General features: G+C 42.4%; 1 protein-coding gene and 1 long non-coding RNA gene across 29 annotated transcripts in view; both read left to right on the top strand.

Moving 5' to 3' along the window:
* Positions 1-12,093, top strand: part of DMD (dystrophin) — a 2,667,987-nt gene extending 2,655,894 nt beyond the window's left edge. For 16 of the 23 annotated variants that reach the window (XM_086387503.1, XM_086387509.1, XM_086387500.1 and 13 more), the window contains one exon: positions 9,532-12,093. In XM_086387503.1, coding sequence (XP_086243629.1) covers positions 9,532-9,629 — 98 coding nt within the window. In that variant the 3' untranslated portion in view covers positions 9,630-12,093. Of the gene's footprint in view, positions 1-4,886; positions 4,941-5,016; positions 5,053-9,531 lie in introns of all 23 variants that reach the window. The other 7 variants (XM_086387510.1, XM_086387504.1, XM_086387499.1 and 4 more) reach the window with 3 other exon arrangements.
* Positions 12,094-18,123: 6,030 nt separating this feature from the next.
* The window catches only part of LOC147340089 (uncharacterized), a 144,148-nt gene continuing 137,402 nt past the window's right edge, over positions 18,124-24,869 (top strand). For all 6 annotated transcript variants that reach the window (XR_015158872.1, XR_015158873.1, XR_015158875.1 and 3 more), the window contains exon 1: positions 18,124-18,258. This is a non-coding gene — a long non-coding RNA (uncharacterized LOC147340089). The remainder of the gene's footprint in view (positions 18,259-24,869) is intronic.

The raw sequence follows: 24,869 nt of genomic DNA, 5'->3' as shown, positions 1-24,869 counted from the left end.
AAACTGCAGGGAGTTCACACTGAGCATGTATGCGTGTTTAGCTTTGCAATCCTATCTTTCCTGATGAATCTCTAGCTCTGGTTAGTTACTCACAACCACCAGAGGAGCTTGAGGGCCTTGGTGTATTCTAAACCCAGAATGTTAGCCAATTTGTAGTTAATCTATTTAATCTATCTATATAATCTCTCCCTGTGTGTATAAATGGAGGAGTTGAACTCTACTGTAATAAGAATCATTATCTATCATAAGATAATTTCTAAATCCCCACCATCATTCTATAGGAATGCTACCCAGTTAGAACGAACAATAAACATCATTTTAACATCAACTCTTGAAGCGATTTGTCCACACATCTCTGATCATTTAGCAGTCAAACAAAGAGCTTTTTTGATGCATGCACATTCATGAAAGAAAATGCTTCCCTAGTCAGGGTTTGTATTGGCCCCTGTAAAAACGAGGTGTTACTGTCCATATAGATTAATGATAGGATCCCAGATAAGCTCTTAGTGCAGTGAGACAACTCAGGAAGTGGTCAGCACTGTTAGTCGGGTCTGTCTGCTGCCTGTATCATCTTTTACCTGCTGACATTATTTTTATCCCCAACAGCCCCATGCCATCCTCTCTCATACTCCCCCTCCGAGATAAGCCCACATAACAGTCTGTTAAATGCCTCTAAATTAGCAACCCAACAGCTCTGCAAAACCTACAATTCAAGCCTTGTCTGTGGTTCTTTCATGGAAGAACAACAGAAAGCCTGCAGATGGATGGAAGCATCCTAGTCCCAGGCCCCCTTGGGGCTCCCTTCTCTTTCCTCTCGGCTTCCAGAAAGGATCCAAGCTCCTTTACATCAGAGGTCGGTGAACTGCAGTCTGTGGGCCAAATCTGGCTCACTACCTGCCTTTATAACTAAGCTGTCATCATAACACAGCCACCCCCACTCATTTACATATTGTCTACGGAGGCTTTCTCACTCCAAGGGCAGATAGTTGTGCCAGAGCTGAAGAGCTGTTCCAGAGACCATGTGACTGACAAAGCCTGAAATACTTACTATCTGGCCCTCTACAGAGCAACTTTGCCAACTCCGGCTTTACATGATTACATTGTTGTCCACTCTAGCTCATGATGTATGTACAGTCACAGATTTCAGTGCTGCAAAGCTCAGCAAAACTTTGCCTCTGAATTGATTTATACATTTGTATCTGTGTTCACCAAAGACCCTGCATTTTCAATCAACTATAGCCATTTCAGTCTTCTTTTACTTGTAATGAAACAGAGATCCTTAAAAGGGACTCATTCTTCCTGAACTTTTAAAAACAGTCAGTGAATTGAGATACAGAAGCTAATAAAGACACCCAGAAATAGGAACATCCTGGGACTATGACTCTGAACAATGAATTACAGCCAATCATCTCGGGTTCCCACTGCCTGAGGAAATGCGACTTCTCCAGACCTGATCAAGCCCTTTATTTAGACTCAGGACTCCCCGACACACTTCCTCTTTCTCTTGATTCATTTCCTGACAGACAGCATACCACATTGCCAGATGGACCCCCTAACCCAAAGTCTAAGGAGACTCATTTCCAAAGAATGTGTTTTTGCAATGCAACTTTTATCTGGTACTTGATTTATTAGTAAAGATTTTTGTTTAATGACGCAACCAGTGAGCCTCTGTTTTGCCAGCATAGAAACTACTCCTGATACAAGCATAAAGCATGTGTTTTAAGTCTTTTTAAACACACAGTGGACCTCCGTTTGTACTATGCTAATAAGCACACCAGAACCCAAAGTGACAAGGGAGGGTTTTTGAAAGAACTTAGGGATCATGTAACTTGGGGAGGTCCATTTCACAGAAAGCATGGCTTCTGAAGAGGTGCCTGAAACAATCCAAAGCATCTGCTGCACCTTCAGCAGTGACCAGTTGATCCTGAGCTCTGAATATGGCTTGGTGAAGAACTAATAAGGATCTGTAACCTTTATCATTCTAGTAACTATAATTACATTCCAGAACTAAATCACATTGCTTTCTAACAACCCTGACCTTCCTAAGGTTCTGAAGTCTTTAAAAATACACCCAAGTCAAGGACCTACTGTATAGCACAGGGAACCAGACTCAATATTTTGTAATAACTTCTGTGGGAAAAGAATCAGAAAAACAGTATATGGGGACTTCCCTGGTGGTCCAGCAGTTAAGACTTAATCTTCCAATGCAGGGGGTGTGGGTTCAATCCCTGACTGGGAAACTAAGGTCTCACATGATGGGTGGCAAAAAAAAAATAAAAAATCCAAAACATAAAAAAAGAAGCATTCATCTGCTGATGGACATCTAGGTTGCTTCCATGTCCTGGCTATTATAAACAGTGCTGTGATGAACATTGGGGTACACGTGTCTCTTTCCCTTCTGGTTTCCTCAGTGTGTATGCCCAGCAGTGGGATTGCTGGGTCATAAGGCAGTTCTATTTCCAGTTTTTTAAGGAATCTCCACACTGTTCTCCATAGTGGCTGTACTAGTTTGCATTCCCACCAACAGTGTAAGAGGGTTCCCTTTTTTCCACACCCTCTCCAGCATTTATTATTTGTAGACTTTTGGATTGCAGCCATTCTGACTGGTGTGAAATGGTACCTCATAGTGGTTTTGATTTGCATTTCTCTGATAATGAGTGATGTTGAGTTTAAAAATAAAATAAAATTTTAAAAAAATAAATAAATGTGTATGTTGAAGACCTAAAAAAAAAAAAAGAAGCAATATTGTAACAAATTCCATAAAAACTTTAAAAATGGTCCACATCAAAAAATTCTTAAAAAAAACTTACCCCCCAAAAAAGAATAAATAACTATATATATATATGTGTGTGTGTGTGTGTGTGTGTGTGTATGTGCACACACACACACACATACATACTACATACACACACACATATATAGCTTCCCAGGGGGCTCAGTAGTAAAGAATCCACCTGCAGTGCAGGAGACAAAGGAGACGTGTGTTCCATTCTTGGGTCGGGAAGATCCCCTGGAGAAGGAAATGGCAGCCCACCCCGGTATTCTTGCCTGGGAAATCCCATGGACAGAGGAGCCTGGCAGGTTACAGTGCATGGGGTCGCAAAGAGTCAGACACAACTTAGTGACTAAACAACCACCACAACATACATACATACATATTCATATATATATATGAATCACTTTACTATATACATGAAACTAACACAACATTGTAAATCAACTATACTTAAATTAAAAAAATAGAAAAATAGACCCAAGTTACAAGCCAGAACCAGTTAGCAGCCCTTGGCATCCAAGCTAAAGGATAGCAAGCAAGGCCAAGTATCCAAAAACATCAAAGGACTCTTGGCCATGACCTAGTGTGGTGACCTTCCTACCTTAGTTCACCTGGCAGTTACCAAATACCCACGGTGTCAAGGTACAGTAGAGGTATCAGGGATAGAGAGGTAGGTGAGCAACATGTGGACCCACCTTCAAGGAGCTCATATAGTCTTATAGGGGAAGAGAGTTAATTCTACCACCAGACAGTATAACCATGAAGTAAAAGATTTCTTTTTCATTTTGCCAGTGGTGTCAAGGAGAATAGATGATTTATTCACGCTGGGTTTGGGCCCTCAAAGATGATGCTGTTCTCCCCTTTTCCTTTTTCCCATTGTCTGCTATGGTCCTACCACTGGAAATGCCCACAACTGCTAAGCCAGTACTTTTTTGTCTCTCTCTCTTTTCTGGTTTGAAGAGCATCGTGAATACCTTGACCATGTTTATTACATCACCATGCCTGCCATTTTTGTATCCCCAAGAAAGGGCTGAATCAGGAAAATTGGAAGGAAGGGGGAAGCAAGAGAAGGTCATACTTAGAAAACCTTTACCTGTATGCTAGAAGTTCAACCCTAGGCTTGAGTTTTGAAAGCTTTCTTCTGGATGAGTAGCTCCAGACCTCTTTGCTCTTGACAAGGAATCCTGGGTTCGTAGGTCCTTTTGGAGCCATGGCTTGCGCACTGACCATGGTTTGTTGGGGGAAGGGGCTCTGCTCTGCTTATATCTCGCTCTACATACTGGACTCCAGAGAAGATTGTTTTAGGAAATATCCCACTATTAAAGCCAAAGTTTAACAACCAGTACTTCACTTTGGGGTACCTTGGAGATAAAAAGGAGATTATGTGCCCGAGACGTGCCAGGTATGATCAGCAGTCCCTCATTTTCTGTCCAGTTATAAATACTAGCATAGCAAAACTTTCTCAGCACAGCCTGCTTTTTGAAAACACATAACCGCATGTACAGACATAGGATTCTAGAACACCAACAAAGCCAGGGGGGTCTGTGGCTGACCCTCCAGGCTCCCGGAATCTGCTGAATCACGAGGTGGAAGGTGAAGGTTCATTGCTGAATTGTGCTCCAGGGCTTGCCCATAGCGGGACTTAACTCCTCCCTGCTTTGTTTCCGTTTTCTCCAATGCCCCCAGTCCCGTCACAGACATGCTGAGCTCCTATCAGACAGAACAAGTTCTCCCGAGAGGATGGGGTCTAGGCTCTAAGAAGCAGTGTTCCACCTTGCTTTCGCAGTGCAGATTTTTGGCACTCCAAACCAACTACCGTGTATGGTTTGGGTGTTGCTTGTCAAGTGGACAATGAAGAGATTCTGAGATTTTTGGCCAGTAAACTTGAGATTCTACAGTTGCCCTTGAAAACAATCCTCAGCTTGTCAGGTTTCCCTGCCAAGCCAGCTTTCATCCACTTAAACACATGAGCTCTATGGATCTTCTGAGTGATGTCTCCTGGATCATGTTATCTGTTTACACCGATTTTAAGTGTATGTAAAGGTTATTTGACTGGATGTGTCTTTTGGGTTTTTTGTTTCTGTTTTTTTTTTTTTTTTTTTTTTTCCAGAAGGGGATAAATGAATTGTCATCTCAACATTTGTTTGGTAAAAGAAGCAAATTGGTATGAAACTGTATATTTATGCATGTTTTTTTTTCCTTTCTGATATCTCTGCCTCTTCCTCTCTCTATTATTAAAGGAAGAAATACCCCTGGGAAGCCAATGAGAGAGGTTAGTGAGATTCAGGCTCACAGCCATGGCTTCTGTCTGTCTCATCCCGCTTTCTATGTTTGGCGTCTGTGTAAGAATTGTGTGCGTGCACGCGCATGTGTGTATTACACGTGTCATCATGTAAGGATGGTAGTCACCTCTCCACTTGCAGCTCATGAGGAACATGCCTCCAATGTTCATGGCCATTGTCATCACCATGACAACAGGACCAGGGGTTGGGGGAACAGGACTCTCTTAAAGGGCAACCCTTCAAAGTCCCTAAGTTGGGATCCTGAAGTTCATCATCTATTGCCATTTGCAACACAAACAAAATCTTCACAATACATTTAGCCTCGCACATAGTCGATGAGTCATAAAGCTTCCTTCCACTTCCAAGACCCTAGTGTTTTCTGCCAGTGCCCTTGGTTTTTATTCTTCTGGGATGACTTCATTTTGTTTTCATTTTCTTTTTCCTGGTTCCTACACTCTCTCTTTCCCACTTTAGCTAACATTTTTTTTTTTTGAGCACTTACTGTTTCCCAAGGACTTTTCTAAGCACTTGCCATCTTTTTCATTATGTAATCTTCACAACAAGCCTCTGAGGTAGGTACTCATATCAACCCTGTTTTAAAGATAAGGAAACTGAGTCAATAAGCGGGTAAGCAGGGTGTCCAAGGTGACAGAGCCAGGATTTGAATCCAGGCAGTCTGGGTCCAGAGCCACGCTCTTAACTATGTGCTTTACTGCCACTTAGAAAACAATGTGTGAAAAGCATATGACATCTCAACTTGCCCATTAGAGGAGTTTGTTTGTTTGTTTTTAACTTGGCATCTGGAGCCAAATAGACCCACACCCGGTCAGGAATAAAAAGTGAATTTTGGAATCTAGAGGGACTTTTTTAATGCCTTTTATAGGTAGGGTACAGTGTTATCACTGAATGTGGTTTGGGGTTTAATAGTAAAAGCCACTTCTTTCTGCATACTACCTGGAATATTATCTAAACACTGAATTACCTCACGAAATGACATATTGAGTGACAGCCCAAATGAAACAAGATCGTGCTTACCAAGAGTTGAGTATGAAGGAAGCGAGAAGGAATGTTCTCCCATGGGTGGCAATAGCGTATACTCTGGTGGGAGACAGGCTGGATGGGTGGGGAGTCCTTAGGAGAGGGTTCTGAATCCTTAGCAAGAGCATGGACAAGAGTAGCCACTGATTCATTTAAATGTAAGGAGTCACACTGGAAATTCTGCCAAACCATGCCATGCAGGTCTAATCGACTGAATGACCCTCCAGTGTGTCTCCACCTGTACTCCCTTCCAAGGCTTGTGGGTCTGAGGGAGGGGAGTGGTGGGCTGGGAGGAGAAACAGGAAACCTGAATCTGTGAAGTATTGAATGCTCCTGACGGTTTGCCTTCTAATGTGAGACTTCTTGGGTTCACTCTGATGGTAAGTTCCCCTTAAAATTTATTCTAACTTGTGGTAAAAAGTCGCACTGTCTTTTTTTAACCACCTGAACATATGTCTCTTATGAATGACTTTTAGAAAAGACCAGCACATGTGATTGAAATCCCACAGGCATGTGGAAACTTTACTACCTGAGGTGTATTACAGTCAGACAAGTTTCCAGGAAGTCAGGGAATCAAAATAATAGTGATGTTTTTTATTGTTATGAAAATAACCCCCAAATGTACAGTAGACCAGATATTTTCTTCCAAGAGTACATTCTAGGAGAGAAGATAAGCACATTTCACCACGGTATTCTGGCTGTTCCTTTGGCCAGTTGAATGCTCACCATTTCTTTGGGAATGGTGTTTTTTTAAAAACAGAGTGCCAGATTGCTCTTGAGGTCTTGGGGCTCTGCCAGAAATTCTCAGTTCCAATCACCGCAGCAGACAGCTCCCTGAGGCAGAGGTGGCGCGTGCAACTCAATGTGTCACAGTTCACGCTGACTCGGAAAAACATGTAGCTAGCCTAATGTTAAATGCACGGTGCCATTCTCGTCAACAGTCCTTGCTTAAGAATGGATGAAATGAATACTTGCTATAGACAGATTTTTCGGTCTACTTGTGCCTGAAGCTCATCGCAGATGTCTGAATCCTGCCTGTTTTTCAGGGCCTCTAGTGCTCCTAGTTACGAGATTTTCATTTTGGCTTTAGAACAATCTGTCAGGTGAAATGAAGGCTCTCACTAGTCTGCTGCCTTCCACACATGGATAATAGACGCAGTATACAAACCTTTACTTTCTGTGTCCCTACTTGTGTGTGGTTTTATGCCTCCAGCAGGTTCAGGTGTATGATTTCTTTGGGGCAATATTTCGAGCAAGAGAATTGTTTTTTTTTTTTTTTTTTGCTCGAAGGAAAACCTCCATGGAAAACTGTAGAATTGTTTTTCTGGTGAAATGGGTATAGGTAAACACAGTCATGAAGGGCATCATATAGATACTTTCATTTTTTTGGACAGCCATGAGGTCATTTGTGAACATTTAACCATCTGGATAGGTTAACGGCCACCTAACATTTTGTGGGCATGTGTGTGGTATATTAAGAACCATGACCCTCTGCTTGACCTGGTAACTTTGTAAACAGCAGATACCCCTAGAACTTAGGCCTCTTAAGAGACTCAAGACTTTTTCTTCCGTGTAGTAACTGAACACCATTTTGAGTAGGAAAAGTACCACCTGGCTACCTAATCTATAAATGCATTTCTTTGTCTTGATTATCTTTTGAACCGCATTCTACATCTCCTGGTACACAGTCTAAAATAGGCCCTTTGTAATCATTGTTAATCAGCTGATGGCGGAGGGAGTGATTTCTGGCCTGTTTCATAATACATGTTTCTAGCCACCAGGTAGACTATACTATAGGCAGCTGTGGGTCATGAGAAATGGTTGGAATTATATTTAGGTGTCAGGTTGTAAGAATCTTGGGTTTTTGCTTTTAGTGGTTTCAGTGACTGTTGTTAAGATTGTAAGCAATTTAAAATTTGCAGTTAGTCCATCTATTTTCAACCACACATGAATAATTGTACAGCTTTCCCAGAGAGACACAAGAGAAGTTCTCTAACCTGCTGGCATCAGGTTGATATCTGTGCTTTGAGGAGCAGCAAAGGACTCACTATGTCTTTGTGTGGTTTTTATGGTTTAGAAAACCCAAAATCCAGAGGAAATTTTTTTACAGCACAATTAGTCCTTACTGAAAATTTCTGCCCTAATAAAGCTCAAAGAGATTTACAAACTTGGTCACCATAATATAAATGGCTGCACTGCCTTAAACTTTTAATAAGTCTTAACTTGATCCGGTGCCATGGCTGTTTAAGTGCCAGCCTATGAATCCTCTTCAGATCCTCTCGTATATTTAAAAATGATATGTCTCTTGAAATAAATATTAAGACTAGAATGCCTGCCCTAGTCTATCTTTAATTTTTATAGGGATTTTAACAATTATTATGGGAATCTGTAAAGTTGATACATGGCAAGGTAGTAATAGCCTAGTAAAGCATTTTTCCTTTCAAAGGCAGTACTTGAATAGTAGAATGATTTAATAATGTCCAAGAATTAAAATTAGCCGTATAAAAATATGGGACATACATGAAAAGGCAAGTCATAAAGTATGTCTCAAATTATCTTACTCTAGATCTGAATTTCACCACAAAGTATCAAGAGACATTGGGCTGCCTTTATGCTCCATGCTGGGGAATTAATACTAGGTCATGTCGTATTATTATTAAAAGGCTATTCTTTAACCCTCATTTAGGAGGAGATCAAAAATGGATTCACAGGATATACAAAGGCATGCTACACATGTGGGTCATATTCTAATTAGGCTCTCAAATAATTTGGAGCCAAAAGTGATTTTTTTTCCGGAAGCTTCCTAATTCAAATGTTAGTAGTGCATAAAAAGGTCAAGAGTTTATCTTTCAATTCAAGTAAGAACATAGAGAAAACAGTCACCTCCACCATAGCCTTAGATGTGAGCCAACAGCTTGTAACAGCCTTGAGATGAAGACTTCACATCATGGCTATGGTAGAGTGGTGGTGGTGGTGATGGTAGTGGTGATAGTTATGGTGGTGGTTGTTTGATAGTAAAAACAAATTGTCTTTTAAATACAAGTACATAGTAAATATTCTCCTACAACAAGGTGGAAAAGATACATGCCACCATGAATTACTCCTCTTACAACAGGAATCTTGCTCTTCTCCATGGAATCCTGATATATATCTACAGGGAAGAGGAGTATAATCTTAGACTTTTGCCATTTCTATGATGCTAAGAGTCTGATCCCTGATAGGAGGCTGATACTAACAATGTGGAATGGCTTCATTAACAAGGCTTTGCTTCTTCCTGGAACACTGGTGAAAAACCAAGCCCTGTTGTGTATCCCCCTCGATGCAGCGTCTGTGTTGTCTTCACCTAGAAACGGGGGATGATTTCCACAGCAGCAAAGAGTTGGGGTGATGATCTCTGCACCTTGCATCAAGTCTCTCTCTCTCTTTGTTTTCCAGGACACAATGTAGGAAGCCTTTTCCACTTGGCAGATGATTTGGGCAGAGCGATGGAGTCCTTAGTTTCAGTTATGACAGATGAAGAAGGGGCAGAATAAATGTTTTACAACTCCTGATTCCCGCATGGTTTTTATAATATTCATACAACCAAGAGGATTAGACAGTAAGAGTTTACAAGAAAAAAAATCTATATTTTTGTGAAGGGTAGTGGTACTATACTGTAGATTTCAGTAGTTTCTAAGTCTGTTATTGTTTTGTTAACAATGGCAGGTTTTACACGTCTATGCAATTGTACAAAAAGTTATAAGAAAACTACATGTAAAATCTTGATAGCTAAATAACTTGCCATTTCTTTATATGGAACGCATTTTGGGTTGTTTAAAACTTTATAACAGTTATAAAGAAAGATTGTAAACTAATGTGTGCTTTATAAAAAAAAAGTTGTTTATAAAAACCCCTAAAAACAAACACATACCTACACACACACACACACACACACACACACACACACACACAAACACAAACTGAGGCAGCGCATTGTTTTGCATCCTTTTAGCGTGGTATCCATATGAAATTCATGGATTTTTTTTCTTTTCTTGCATATTAAAGATAGGACTTCCTCTAAGACCACCAAATGACTACTTCACATAGCTCTGTTAGGAATTGTTGACTGAGTGGGACTGGCCATGGGTTTTCGTTTTACACATCTATATGTCTATCGGTATGTAAGCACTGTAGGTATACAGGTAAATATAAATTTCAAGAGACATTTAAAATTTCTCGTTCAAATGTTCTTGCCACTTCCTAATGGAAAGAAATTGCTTCTCATCACCCAGACTCACCTGCTTGGTCTAGAATGAATCCTCCCTGGAGCCTGAAGCCAGAAGGAAACTACCACACTAAAACATGGTCTAGGGTTCCAGATGTTTCTCATTTTGAACTTTCCACTGACAACTAGAGTATTGAATTTTTTAAGGGACATATGAATGAATACACAGGACTTATGTCAGAGTAATCCACTGGTTGATTCATTCAGCTTCCTGCTGCTGACAATGCCACGGTTTAGAGTTAGTGATGCTTTGATGAAAGAGCATCTGAAGGCATTTTTAACTCCCAGGCAGGAGGGCTGTAGATTCCCTCAGAGAGAGCAGACCACTCTTCATGTAAAGGATTGGATAACTGTTCATAACCTTACAGAGAGAGCTTTATAATTACAGCGCAGTTCTTTTCTCATAGTCAAACAGTAGTGGGTGTCTTGGTTTTCCAGTTTTGTAAGTTTTTTTCCCCATTTCAATGAGTTTGTAAATGCCACAAGACATAATTTAAAATAACCCTTGTGAAAATGTGGAAGACAGTTGCCCCATCACATTATGACACTGTTAAATATCCACCCAGACGCCCAGGACCCTGCGTCCCTGTTCAGCATTTTTCTCTATAAGTAACTCCAGGCAGGTTTGTTGAGTGGGAATGTAAATGGATTCAAATGTTCCAAGAGGTACTCCAAACCCCTTTTTGGTGGCTTAGGCAGGTTAAATATATATAAGTAAACAGAAATCGTTCGAAAGGAGGAGTACAGGCAAGAGGACTAACTGGTAGGAAAAAAGCTTTACTCTTTCATTTTGTCTTATTAGTCTTTCACTCTTCTTTATCATCCATTCAATAGAAATCACCCTGTGATCTATCATTTTGCAAATCTGTTACCTCTTACATCAAGTGTAATTAACTTTTGGAGAGTGGGTTTTGTTCCTTATTTTACTAATGATAATTAACATCCAACATGGCTTCTCATGCTATTTCTACCTCACTTTGGTTTTGGGGTGTTCCTAATAATTGTGCACACCTGATTTCACAGCTTCACCACCTGTCCATTGTGTGAACATTTTCCTCCATTTTCTTTTTCCTTTATAATTTCCAAAAGAAAACCCAAAGCTCTAAGGTAACAAATGACATGAAGATTTGATTTTAGTCTTGGCTTTTTTTTTTTTTTTTCCTTTATGTGACACTGGACTTTTTCTTTACCTGAGATTTTGGGCTTTTTCTTTTTTTTTTTTTTTTTAACCGTGATTTAAAACAAGGAGTTACTTTACTTCCTACTAAGAAGTTTAAGTTTCATTCTAAAATCAGAGGTAAATAGAATGCTTGATTTTGTTTTAATCTTTTTTGTTTTATTTTATCTTTTAGACATTAGTTCTGGAGTGAGTCTCAAAATATTTGAATAAAAACTGAGAGCTTTATTGCTACATTTTACGCATTAATTTGGACATTATTTCATGTTCCTTATAACCACCGAGTAGTAAACTGTAAGTCATAATGTAACTGAAACATAAACATCACATGGCATGTTATGTCATTGTTTTCAGGTACTGGGTTCTTACTTGTGTATCGTAATATATTGTGTTTTAACACCAACACTGTAACATTTACTAATTATTTTTTTAAAACTTCAGTTTTACTGCATTTTCACAACATATCAGACTTCACCAAATATATGCCTTACTATTGTATTATATTACTGCTTTACTGTGTATTCTCAATAAAGCACGCAGTTATGTTACAAAAAAAGTATCAACTGCATTGTTTTTATTTTAGTCACTTTTATATAGGTAATACTTTCATATTGTCAAAAAATGAAAAATCTACACAGCCAGTGAAAAGACACTCACTACCTTATTCCCACTTCATCCTCACTGCCCTCTGAATAAATATCAATAATTTCTTGTGTATCCCAAAGTGTCAGTAGTATATGAGCAATTACAAACATAGGTTCCTACTTTTTAGAACCTAGCATTCTATGCATTCATTAATACATCTTGATTTTTTAAACTTAAGAATGGGCTCAAGTAATCCATTCTTAAGTATATTGAAATAGATCTTTTTGTTTCAACATATAAAATGCTTTCCTCATACTTTTTTCAGGAAAAAAATCCAGGAAACCAGGGATTCCCTGCTGTCTCAGACGGTAGAGAGTCTGCCCGCAATGTGAGAGACCTGAATTCGATCCCTGGGTTGGGAAGATCCCCTGGAGAAGGAAATGGCAACCCACTCCAGTATTCTTGCCTGGAAAATCCCATGGGTGGAGGAGCCTAGCGGGCTACAGTCCACAAAGAGTTGGACACAACTTCACTTTCACTTTTTTTCATACTTTTTTTATAGATGTCTCATAGTCCAGTGGGTATTTGTGGGATATTACTTAAGTGGTCCCCTTTGGTGGGACATGTGGGTGGTGGTTTTCCGCTTTCGCTCTAACAGACAACACTACACGTCTCTCGTTTCATCTTTTCACTTGCGCGAAAATATATCCGCAGGACACGTTCCTAGAAGTGAGCTTTCTGGATCAAAGGTAGTTAAGCATTTGTAGCTTGGGAGGTAATTTTTATGCAGCAATGGTTATAGTGTTTGTTTTGCTTTGTGTTTTAGTAATGACAAGTGTATGAATTAACCAGTGTGCCATAGACACGTTGCTTACCACTTCTATTATTATAAATGGTATCAGACCTAAGGAGATGTCTGAGCAACAGAAGTCATGCCCAAAATGATGTCTCAGAACTGGTCTGGGGAGTACGCCCCTCTCCTACATAGTCCTGACCACCACTAGAGGGTACCCCCCTCACCCCTGTCCTGATCTGCCTCTGTCCCAGCTGCAGAGCAGGCTTAGAAAGGATTAGCAAGGTCAAGTCCTCTAGCAAGAGCCTATCTTTGCCTCCCACCCAGATTCATGGAGAGGATTTCCCAACAGTGTTCAGATGCTGGGAAGTCCAAAGAAATGACCCAAGTCCAATAGGTACAGCCTATTCTGTGCTGTGCTTAGTCAAGCCGTCATGACCGACTCTTTGCGACCCCATAGACTACAGCCCACCAGGCTCCTCTGTCCATGGGGATTCTCCAGGCAGGAATACTGGAGTGGGTTTCCATGCCCTCCTCTGAGTTGGGGATCTTCCCAACCCAGGGACTGAACCCAGGTCTCCTGCATTGCAGGCAAATTCTTTACCGTCTGAGCCACCAGGGAAGCCCAAGAATACTGGAGTGGGTATTCTGAGCTACCAGGAGAGCCCACAGCCTATTCTAGAGATTTGGAAAATAACCAGCAATGGTCAAGCTGGTTAAGAATGGTGTTGAATGGGTGTGGCAATTCTGAAATGAATCCCCACGTTTTTGAGGCTAGGGTGATGATGCCAACCTAAGTGACTACTACATGGCAAGACTTCCCTTGAAATCCACACATACCAGGGCTAATTTTCAACCTGTTTAAATAAATCATGTATCCCCCCCTGCCATTCCCCAAACCTGCTTCTATTTGAAACACCCAGTCTGGCTGTTTTGATGGCATTCAACTAGGTACCTGAGGACTCCAGTACTTGAACCTGTCTGAGACAACTGTGAGGGGCTGACTCTGAGGAGGGCACTTGGCTCTCCTTTCCACAGTTGGCAGAGGCTGGAAGGGAGGGAATTATTTCAGTTAAGAATCAAAATGGATCAAGCTGGCACAGCTTGTGCATCAGCAAGCACAATGTGTGTTTGGGGGGAAGCACCAAGATTAATGGATGTGTTTTGTGGAGCTGCGGTGGGACTTCCCGATACTGTAATGCTCTACCAGAAGAATGAGGACAAAGGCAAGCGCTGGCACACTCGCAAAGACTCTGCCTTCACATGAAGTGCAGGAAGGACATGAATCACATTCTACCCCACAGTAGCAAAGCCACTAGAGTAGGAACCATAAATACATCCCCCACTGCTCCTGGAGCTGCCAGGTGCGGTGATCTCCTGGACTTACCTGACAACACAAGAGCGGCAACAAGCCAGAGGTGCAGTAACAAGCAATATTCTGTGAGTGTGTGAAGTGTGGAGATGTTCCAGAGTGGCTTTCATATAGAGATATATTTCTCATAATCACATAAAGACTATGTACAGTAACTTTAGGCTTAACTTCTCTGTGTGTGTACACACACACATGTGTTTGCTTTATATATATTCACAACACATTTTTAGCTCTTCTGTAACTTTCCATTTTGCAATAAATCAAATTGGAGCCTTGGTGTGAGCCTTGGTCAGGGAACCAAGATCCTGCATACCACATGGTCAACAAAAAGAAAAATGAAATAAGGAACATTTCACTAATATTTATCACTCCAGGATTTCATTACTCCTATTAAGATTAGGGAACTAAATTCCATGTATGTATCTACTGATCAGCTTACATATGATGATCACCACGAAGTTTCAAGGATGGCAGTCCTGATGTTTACTAATTGTTAAGGCATATGCATTTCATATATTTTTGACACATTAAAATATCAAAGGAAATTATAATGTTTAGAACACAAGTGCCAACATAGCCATTTATTCATTTTATGACTGTCCAATCACTTATTTAATACTTACTGAATTGATTATTGCCAACAAATAATCAAAACCATGTTCATGAAATTCCACATTCCAGTCGAAGAGTCTGCCACAGAGAGGAGGGCAGAGGCTTGATTAGACAGTAAAGAGTTTGTCCTTTATTTGTGGTGCAATCTAAAGTCACTGAAGGATTTAAGCAAGGTAATGGTATGATCTCATTTGTGCTGAATGCTTTAAAATGATCATTTTGGCTGCTGTCTAGAGAATAAACTATGGCAGAGCAAGGGTAGAAACAGGGCCCATTTTAAAGTAAACTGTACTAGCTTAGAAAACAATTGACAGTGTTTCAAACTAATATATTAGGAGGTTGAGAGAAGAGGATGCACATGTATTTGGGGCATTGAACTAACACAATTTGCTAATAGATTGTACTTAAAGGGAGAGAGAAAGGGGAAAGTTGAGGACAAATTTTATCCTATTGTCTGGCCAACTGGATGGCTGGAGATGCCTGTAACTGATATATTAATATTGGAAAGCCATGGGAAAAGAAGTCTAGGGTGGGGTATCAGGAGTCCTATTTTCAAACACACTGAGTTTGATATCCATATGAAGATGTCTGGGAGGTAGCTGGATATTGGAATCTGGCATTCAGAAGGGAGGGCAGGGTTGGAGATGTAAATATGGGAGCCATGAATGTACAAGTGGCATTGAAAGCCATGGAACAGGATGAATTATGCAGAGAAATCATGTAAAATAGACAAGAAGACCCAGAAGCTCAATCTTTTAGAAACTGGGAAGGAGTAGCAGAGTCAGAAAGGAGACTGGAAGGCACAAGAGTGGGAGGCTAGGAGAGTTTGGCATTCTAGAAGCAGGTTCAGGAGCTGGAGCAGGTAGAAATCCAATTGGAGTTTAAAGATATTTAGGACAAAGGAAGTAGAGACAATGCATGTATGCCACTCTTTCAGTAAATTGTAATGGGAGTGGAACAGAGCTATTAATTTTTTTCTCTAAAAACACAGTATTTAAAGATGATACCTTTGATCACATTTCACTTCTGCTACAAATCAAATCACCGCAAACATAGTTACTTAAAAGATAATTTTAAAAAGGATAAATATTTATACTTGCTTACTATTTGGCAGGCTGTTCATCTGGTCTGGGTAAGCTTGGCGGAGCTTGGCTTGTCCCGATGGCCTCATTCACATGTCTGATTGTTGACTCTATGGCGGGTAAGGAAGAAGATGACTTGGCCATGTGTCCCACATCATCCAGCAGGTTAGCCTGGGCTCATTCACATCTTGTGATTATAGAGCTTCCAAGACCAATGCACACTTTGCAAGTCTTTGCTTATGTTACACTTGCTGTGGTTCCATTAACCAAAGTGAGTCACACGGGCAAGCCAGGAGTGGAAGGGAAATGCTCAAGGACATGAAGAGAGAGAGGAAATTACTGCAGTTCTTTTTGCAAATAATCCCCCACAACTATTAATGTATTTCTAATTATGTGAATTCATCCTCCGAGTTGCTCATGTTAGAAATCTCCAAGTTATTTTCTCCTTTTTTCCTCTCCTAGTGTAAAATGGGAATTATTTAATTTACTAAGTAAAAACGTCTTTTGTGGAAAATCATTTTCTCTCTGTACTTTAATAATCTAAATATTAATATAAACTTTGATCACAGACACATTACAGTTTTAATTATATTCAGAAGCTGGAGAGAAGTAACATAATTGGCAGACTAAAATATGAAATTTATTTACATCCCTTATAACAAAATGTGGCTTAATAACCCAGTAATCCATTTCATTTTATTTGTTTTCTTACACATATGCAAAGAGGTAATCACCACTAAGTGGTAATATTTAAACACTTGGAAAAAATATTAAGCAGCACTCCTGTCTTAGCTGATTGTGTATATGCTTCTTATCAGAAGTTGGCAGCAAGTGAAATTAAATGGTTTTCCGAATGACTGCATTGTCAATCCACCTCCTTTCAGCTAATTGGCTGATTCCCATCATTGCTGCCTCCCAAGGGGGTCACCTGCAATGATGAGGAGTATAACAATCCTATGTGGCACCAAAGCTTCCTACAACCAGGGGTTGGTGCAACCCTACAGGGGGCGTTCTCTCTCTCTCTCTCTCTCTTTTTTTCTTTGCCTTCCCATGTGGGATCTTAGTTCCCTAACCAGGGATCAATCCTACCCCTCCTGCATTGGAAGCATGGAGTCTTAGCCACTGGACTGCCAGGGAAAGTCCCTACAAAGGGCCCTTTAGACAATGCTCAACAGGGATTCTTTCCTGCCTGGAGAGGCAGAACTATAAGCACGACATTGCACAGCACACATGCATGCAAAGTCACTTAAGTCATGTCTGACTCTGCAACCCTATGGACTGTAGCCCTCCAGACTCCTCTGTCCATAGGATTCTCCAGGCAAGAATACTGGAGTGGATTGCTATTTCCTATTCCAGGGGATCTTCCTGACCCAGGGATGGAACCCAAGTCTCCTGTGTCTCCTGCATTGGCAGGTGGATTCTTTACCACTAGCGCCACCTGGGAAGCTTAAGGCACACTCAAGTTAGCTTTGTAACAATTTCGGGCCTCAGTTTAATTCATCTGGAAAACAGGAGACTGGGGACTTCCTAGGCAGTTCAGTGGTTAAGACTCTGAGCTTGTACTGCAGGGTTCGTGGGTTCAGTTCCTGATCCCAGAACTGAGATCCTACATACCAGTGAGGCTCGGCCAGGAAAAAAAAAAAAAACCAAACAGATTGAATTTAAAGTTTTCTCTTCAACCCGTGGCTCTGGGTACCATAGAATCTACACTCTATTGACCATAGAAATGGAGGAGGGGCCCCAACATCCCCCAATTCTGGTTAAAACAGGAGGCAAGAGCTGTCATAACCAGCATCTAGAAACAGGTTTACCATTCTGCAGACACAAATCCAAAGTTCAAGGACACAAGTAATATAATAGGTAGGTATCCAAAGCTTCACAAAAGTGCACAAAAAGGTGAGGGGTGTTGGTTCCATAATTGAGCCTTGAGTGTTTGGGGTTTTTTTGTTCTGGGCAGCAACCCCTTGTGGCTGAAATGACTGCTCCCTTGCTTTTGAAGTCCGCCAAGCTGAGCCGATCACAAGGGAGTCATGCCACGGTTCCAGGTGTAGCCAATCCTTGGCATCATGCGCGCATGCACGTGGGCACGCACACGTGCAAACGCAGAAGCCCACTTCCTGCGTCGTCAGAGGCGCCGCCGGGACGCTGGCTCGTTTGGCTCACCTCTCGCGCTCTTTCCAGTTTCTGAGGTGCATTGAGACATCACCCGTCAGTCTCTCAGCTCCTCGTCCCCCACGCCAGTCAGGCCACTCAACCCGGGAGCAAATTCATCTCCAGGTAAATTCCACCTCCCCTTGTGTTTACCTCCCCCATAGCTCTTCTTCTCCGTACTCCTCAGGAGGCTTCTGTGTTGAGTAAACAGTTTGTAGTTCTAGTGCTGCATTTGAGATTTTAGAATAGACCTGGGAGTTCCAAGTCTCACAGTCTTTAGAGCTGAGTCCTAAACGTTGATCTAGAATATCCCTGGGACTTTCCTGGCGGACCAGTGGTTCAGACGCCCCGCTTCCACTGCCCAGGCACGGGCTCCATCCCTGGTGGAACTGGGATCAGGCTTGCCGCACAGCATGGCCAAAAAAAACCCCCCAAAAAACTAGAACATCCCTGCCCCTTCCTTCCTGCTGCCCAATCTTAAAAGTATATATATATATATATATATATATATATATATGTATATATGTATGTATGTTTGTATTACTGAGTCACTTTGCTGTACACCAGAAACTTCCTGTTGTTCAGTCCCTCAGTCATATCTGACTCTTTGCAACCCCATGGACTGTAGCCCACCAGGCTCCTCTGTCCACGGAATTCTCCAGGCAAGAATATTGGAGTGGGTTACCATTCCCTTCTCCAGGGGATCTTTCCGACCCGCGAATCCAACCCTTGTCTCTTGCATAGGCAGGCAGGTTATTTACTACTGCACCACCTGGGACTGCTGCTGCTGCTAAGTCGCTTCAGTCGTGTCCAACTCTGTGCGACCCCATAGACGGCAGCCCACCAGGCTCCCCTGTCCCTGGGACTCTCCAGGCAAGAATACTGGAGTGGGTTGCCATTTCCTTCTCCAATGCATGAAAGTGAAAGTGAAGTCACTCAGTCGTGTCGGACTCTTTGCAACCCCATGGATGATAGTCCATGGAATTCTCCAGGCCAGAATACTGGAATGGGTAGCCTTTCCCTTCTCCAGGGGACCTTCCCAACCCAGGGATCAAACCCAGCATTGAGGTGGATTCTTTACCAGCTGAGCCACAAGGGAAGCCCCAGCTGGGAAGTAGAGTTTCAATTTAGGGAAGGATTCTCCTGGTGTGTCATAAAGCTGAAGATGGGACTGTATCTCTTAAAGAATAATCAACATAAAACAGTAAAATAATAATAAAAATAGCTAAATTGCTAAATCTTTAACAAGTGTCAGTGTGGCACAGTGAAAGGTAAAGTAAGCCCTTCACCTTTTGACTCATGTGATTTCGGTCACACATACATGCAGGATGTACTGTTACCCTGGATGGGCCAGCTGAAGCTTGGAGAAGTTGCACATCTTGTCAAAGAAACTATTACAGAGGCCACATGATCACTGATTATTTTTTCCAGAAATAATGTATGCACAGAGTTTACAGACTTGTTTGGTTTACATTATTTTCACTTGGTTTTCCTTCTGACATGTTCACGGGGGTCTGCTCCAAGCACATCTTGCCTGCCATCTCGTGTACCTTTCATCAGAGAAACTAGAAAGTGTTATCTTCCCTGATAGCTCAGATGGTAAAGAATCCGCCTGCAGTGCAGGAGACCCAGGTTTGATCCCTGAATTGGGAAGATCCCCTGGAGAAGGGAATGGCTACCCAATCCAGGATTCTTGCCTGGAGAATCCCGTGAACAGAGAAGCCTGGCAGGGTACAGTCCATGGGGTTGCAAAGAGTTGGACACAACTGAGCGAATAATGCACACATCTTTAGAATATTGTCTACATCTTGGAAACAAGGAGTTCACATCTGGCCCTAAAGGCTGCCTCCATAATGTGTTCTGGGCCAAGGAAAGTTTCTTATCCAGGTAAATGGTGGATTGTGTAGAGAGGCCAATAGTCTCCAGTGTTCCCAAGGAGCCCTCCACATGGTTAGTCACTAAGACATTCATCACAAACCTCAGTCCCCATTCCCCCTCCTCACCGAAGTCACAGTAAAGCCAGGCAGAGCCAGAGCGGGAGGTTCCTTCCTGGCCACTAGAGGCCAGCACGCCACAGCCAAGACCCTCCGAGCTGCAGGGCGCTGCTTCTCACATCATAAGGCCGGTTCATTCAAAAGGAGGGAAGTGTTACTAGAACATTTTCAGAAGGGAAAAAAAAAAAAAAATATTTTCAGTGCCTACTCCTGAGATGCTCCTGGTTCTTAAGGCTTCCCAAGGCTTCTTTGCAAGTCCATGTCCTTGGGGGCGTCTGTCCAGTCTTCTCATAGCCCCATGAGCTCCTTTTCAGCATGATGCTTTGCTTCGTTCCCATTGGTGTTTGAAATAAAGCACAACTCTGAGTGTTCTCCCCCCGTCCAGGATTGTTTGATTTCCCAGAAGCCGTCATGAATGTTTCACCCCTTCCTCACTTCTCTTGAGGCTGAATGGCCCATCCCTCCCTGTCTCTTTCTGTTGTGTCTCCTCCTGCTGTGTTGCCCTTCTAGAAGGGGAGGGGGGTGTTGTGGCCTCAGAGGAGAAGGGAGAGCATATGGGAGAGGGCTTTTCCCAGCTGAGCACTGTGGTGCCCTGCTCCGGGCTCCCTTCGACTGGCCACTGGGACCCTTCTTCAGTGTTTGTTCTTGGAATTTTAAAGGATATTTGAGAAGATAGACTTAGAAAATACATACTGAAGTACTTAGGGTACAGAACCACAATGTAGGCAATTCAGTTTCATATGATTCAATGTGTGTATGTATAATCACTTGAGAGTAATAGGAGAGAGTCAGTGTGTGTGTGTGTGTGTATAAAATGAGAGTAATGGAAAGAGAGTGTGTATATATATATATGGGGGAGATTAGAGTACAATGATAAAGCAAATGAGGCAAGATGTTAACAATAAGTGACCAGGGGTAAAGGGCCAGCTCTTCTACCTACTATTCATGTTCTCACAATTCTATATGCTGAAAAATGACCTCCAAATACAATGTTAAATGTAAACTGTTAAAACCACTCTTTTGTTTAATTAAAAATTTTTTATTGATTTTGATTTTTTTCCTGCTGTTCTGGGTCTTGTTACTGCACAGGCTTTCTCTAGTTGCGACAAGCAGGGGCTACTCTCTAGCTGCAGTATGCGAGTTTCTCACTGCGGTGGCTTCTCTTGTTGCGGAGCAGAGGCTCTAGTGCACATGGGCTCGGTAGTTGTGGTGCATGGATTTAGTTGCTTTGCGGCATGTGGGATTCTCTCGGATCAAGGATCGAATCTGTGTCTCCTGCATTGGCAGGCGGATTCTTTACCACTGAGCCACCAGGGAAGCCCCTGATAACTCTTTTTAAAATGAAATTTTTATGTGCAATCATCTTTTTAAACCACACTGTACACATTTCCAGAAGGTGTGGCTTTGGGGTGACCCTGACACCCATGAGCTGATGGAAGGAGGGAAGGAGCAGCCATGGCCTGCCGCCTCCAATTGAGGTCTTCTGTGTCTCCTTTCTCACCCCCTCAGCCATCCACTCCTCAGGAAATGGGCCCCCTGGCTTCCCCAATCCTCCTCCCAGCTGAGTAGACATGGACGGAGGTTTTACACCCAGACGTGCGCCATCTCTTCTCTCCGGGGATCTGCTTTGACTGTCTTCCCAGGCAGCATGCAGCAGCCCTAGTAAGGCAACAACATGCAAGGGCTCCACGAAAGGCAGGCAGTACCACTTTCTTTTTTCAGTAGCTTGTTTTTCTGCTGTTACCTTCTGGGAGAGTGACCAAGGGGAAATAATTCAGATGCGACAAGGTGGTGGAGGCTAGGGCCTGTGTGTGAAATCAGTCAAAAACAGCCACAGATTTTTCCCATCCCTGCATATGTGCCCCTGTTCAGTGTGGCTGGGCAGATTTTTCCACACAGAGGTGGTCTTTATATTGCAGCCTTCCACTCCACTATTCTTGTCTGGAGAATCCCATTAACAGAGGAGCCTGGTGGGCTACAGTCCATAGGGTCTTACAAAGAGTCAGACATGACTGAGCTATGAAACCAACCTATATGTGGGCTGTCTTTGTGACCCAGCCACCTGACCCAAGCAGAGGCTCCAAAGCCCAAGCGCTTGAGCTTGTCTTCTCACTGCATTTGGACCCCTGAGACCATCATGAGGATGAGCCAGAGCTAGCCCCTACTGGATGATGAGAGGCACCCGCATCAGTCCAGGCTGACACTGAGCCAGTTTCAGGAAACATGCATGAGGCCATCCGAGCCCATCCATGCCCTGCTGAGCCACCAGCTGGCCCCAGACACGGTGCGAGCTCAATCTAGGTCAGAGCAGTAGCCCAGGCAAAAAGAACTACCCTGCCAGATTTCAGAAGAGTCAGAAGGTATACCTATTTTTTTTAATTGATTTATTTGGCTGTGCTGGGTCTTTGCTGTGGCACTTGGGATCTTTGTGGCATTTGAACTCTTAGTTGCCACCTGCTGGATCCATGAACAGTTCCCTGACCAGGGATCGAACCTAGGTCCCCTGCATTGGGAGTGCAATCTTAGCCACTGGACCACCAAGGAAATCCCTATACCCGTTTGTGGCTTTAAGTCACTCACTTCTAGGAGGTCTTGGTCTGCAGCAAAAGCTTACCACAGCAAGAGTGGTGTAGTTGGACAACGAAGCTCTTACTGCAGCATCAGGCTGGACAGAGAGTCACCTGGCTTACCAGTGTTGTGCTTTACCCTGGCTTCACTCTTCATCAGCTGGTCCCCACCCAATTATTACTGGCCGAGATAAAGAACAAGAGAGTAGAGTGGCATGGACTATTATGATGAATTTATTTCTGAAATTTCTACTCGGTCTGACCTCGTATGCATTGTCGCGAAGGCTGGAAAATCATTGCTCTGAAAGGAATAGTCTGCTTTTCATTATAGGCTGCTGTTCTCTTTAAGAGACCAAACAGTTCAAAGTATATGTGGGCTGCTTATCTTGCAGACAAGTTCTATCCAGAGGGTGATATCTTTATCAAGAAGTAGTCAAGATGTAGATGAGTACCAGAGGGATTACTGGAAAAGCACCCTTCCGCTGTGTATTTCATAATAGCAGGGGCCCCATCTATTTCCACAGAGGGAAGAAGGCAGCAGCCAGAGAGGGTTTTGTAGTCCTGTGAATAAAGGTTTATTACTTTCCTCTGCCTTCCATCAATCAGCTCAGTGTTAGAAGTAAGTAAAAAGGAAAAAAGCAAGCCTAATCTTTGTGTCTGCTCATAAAATAAAACTGGCAGAATATTCCCTCATTCCTGACCTTGAAAGTAAGTTTTTCAAAGTTGGATAAAACCAGGGAGCCTGATTTGATTAGACCCAGAAACTGGAAGAGAAAATCTTTCACTTTTAACCTCAGTTGAGGCATTTTTCCCCTAGCTGTCACAGTTCAAGTCACTGACCATTTATGAGCACCCACTCAGCACAGGGAGCAAGGCTGATGACGCAGAGAATGCAGAGATGGACGAGACATGTCTGCCCTTCCTGGACTCACAAAATAACAGAGCGAGCCCACATGCAACTAAAGGATGCTGGAATCAAATGACAAATGAATAAAGAAACAGGGATGAACAGATTAATTCTGACCTCGGGGCCAGCCCAAGTTAACAGAGTAGGCAGACTCTGTGAAGGAACTTGGCTTTCTTGGGCAGAAATGGTGGGAAAGGTGGCTGCCTGACAGGTGAAAGAGCTGGAGATGCTGCCTTTGATCAAGAGGTGGAAGTTGTATCTTTGGAAGCCCCAGACTTGCTGCCCTTGGACTATTTGAAAAAGAAACAGCTTTACATCTTGTTTAAGTCACTGTTTCAAAAAAAAAAAAAGTGGTATGTGGAGGTGTTCAAACAGGTACAAAGTTCCTGTTACAAAATAAATAAGTCCTGGAGATGTACAGTGTGGTTAACTATAGTTACTAACGTGTGTGTTAGTCTCTCAATCATGTCTGATTCTTTGTGACCCCATGGACTATAGCCCGCCAGGCTCCCGTGTCCATGAGGTTTTCCAGGCAAGAATAGTGGAGTGGATTTCCCTTCCATTCTCCAAGAGATCTTCATGACCCAGGGATTGAACCTGCATCTCCTGCATTGCAGACAGATTCCTCACTGCCTGAGCCACCCAGAAAGCACATAGTTACTAATACTGCAATGCAGATTTGAAAGCTGCTAAGAGGGTAGATCTTAAAGGTTCTCATGACAAGAAAACAACTTTTGTGACGAAATATGGTGATGGGTGTTAACTAGACTTATTCTGGTGATCATGTCATAATAGCTACAGATATCAAATCATCATGTTGTCAACCTGGAACAAATATACTGTTATAATGTCCATGATACCTCCATTTAAAAAAGTGCTGGGAAGGGAATTCTAGACAAAGAATAGGACATAAGGAAAAGTGGAAAGCTAGGAAACATGTTAAGCAGAACAGAAACTGCAAGGGTCCTTTGAAGGCTGGATGGGTATTAGGGACAGGTTGTGGAAAGGGAAACGTTGAGAAGAGATTGTTGGAGATGTCGATGACAGTGACATGATGGAGGACCTGATTGTATACTTCAGATTGTATTTGAAAACAATGTTTTCCTCACAGAGACTTTTCTCTGCTACTACCAGGGGCATGGGGACACTAGCGATTCAGATCACTACATCTAGTTTTAGGGCAGAAATCTGGTCCTCAGGGATGACTTGAATCTGGGCTGCAAGTTCATGGGAGGTTTGCTTCTGACTTTTTCTGACTCCTAGAGTAGT

This window comes from Bos grunniens, chromosome X (genome assembly GCF_055505025.1).
Source record: "Bos grunniens cultivar Pamir isolate PY7600 chromosome X, Bosgru_T2T1.0, whole genome shotgun sequence".
Lineage (NCBI taxonomy): Eukaryota > Metazoa > Chordata > Mammalia > Artiodactyla > Bovidae > Bos > Bos grunniens.
Note: the sequence above shows the minus strand (reverse complement) of the source record. Positions and strands in the feature narration are given on the sequence as shown.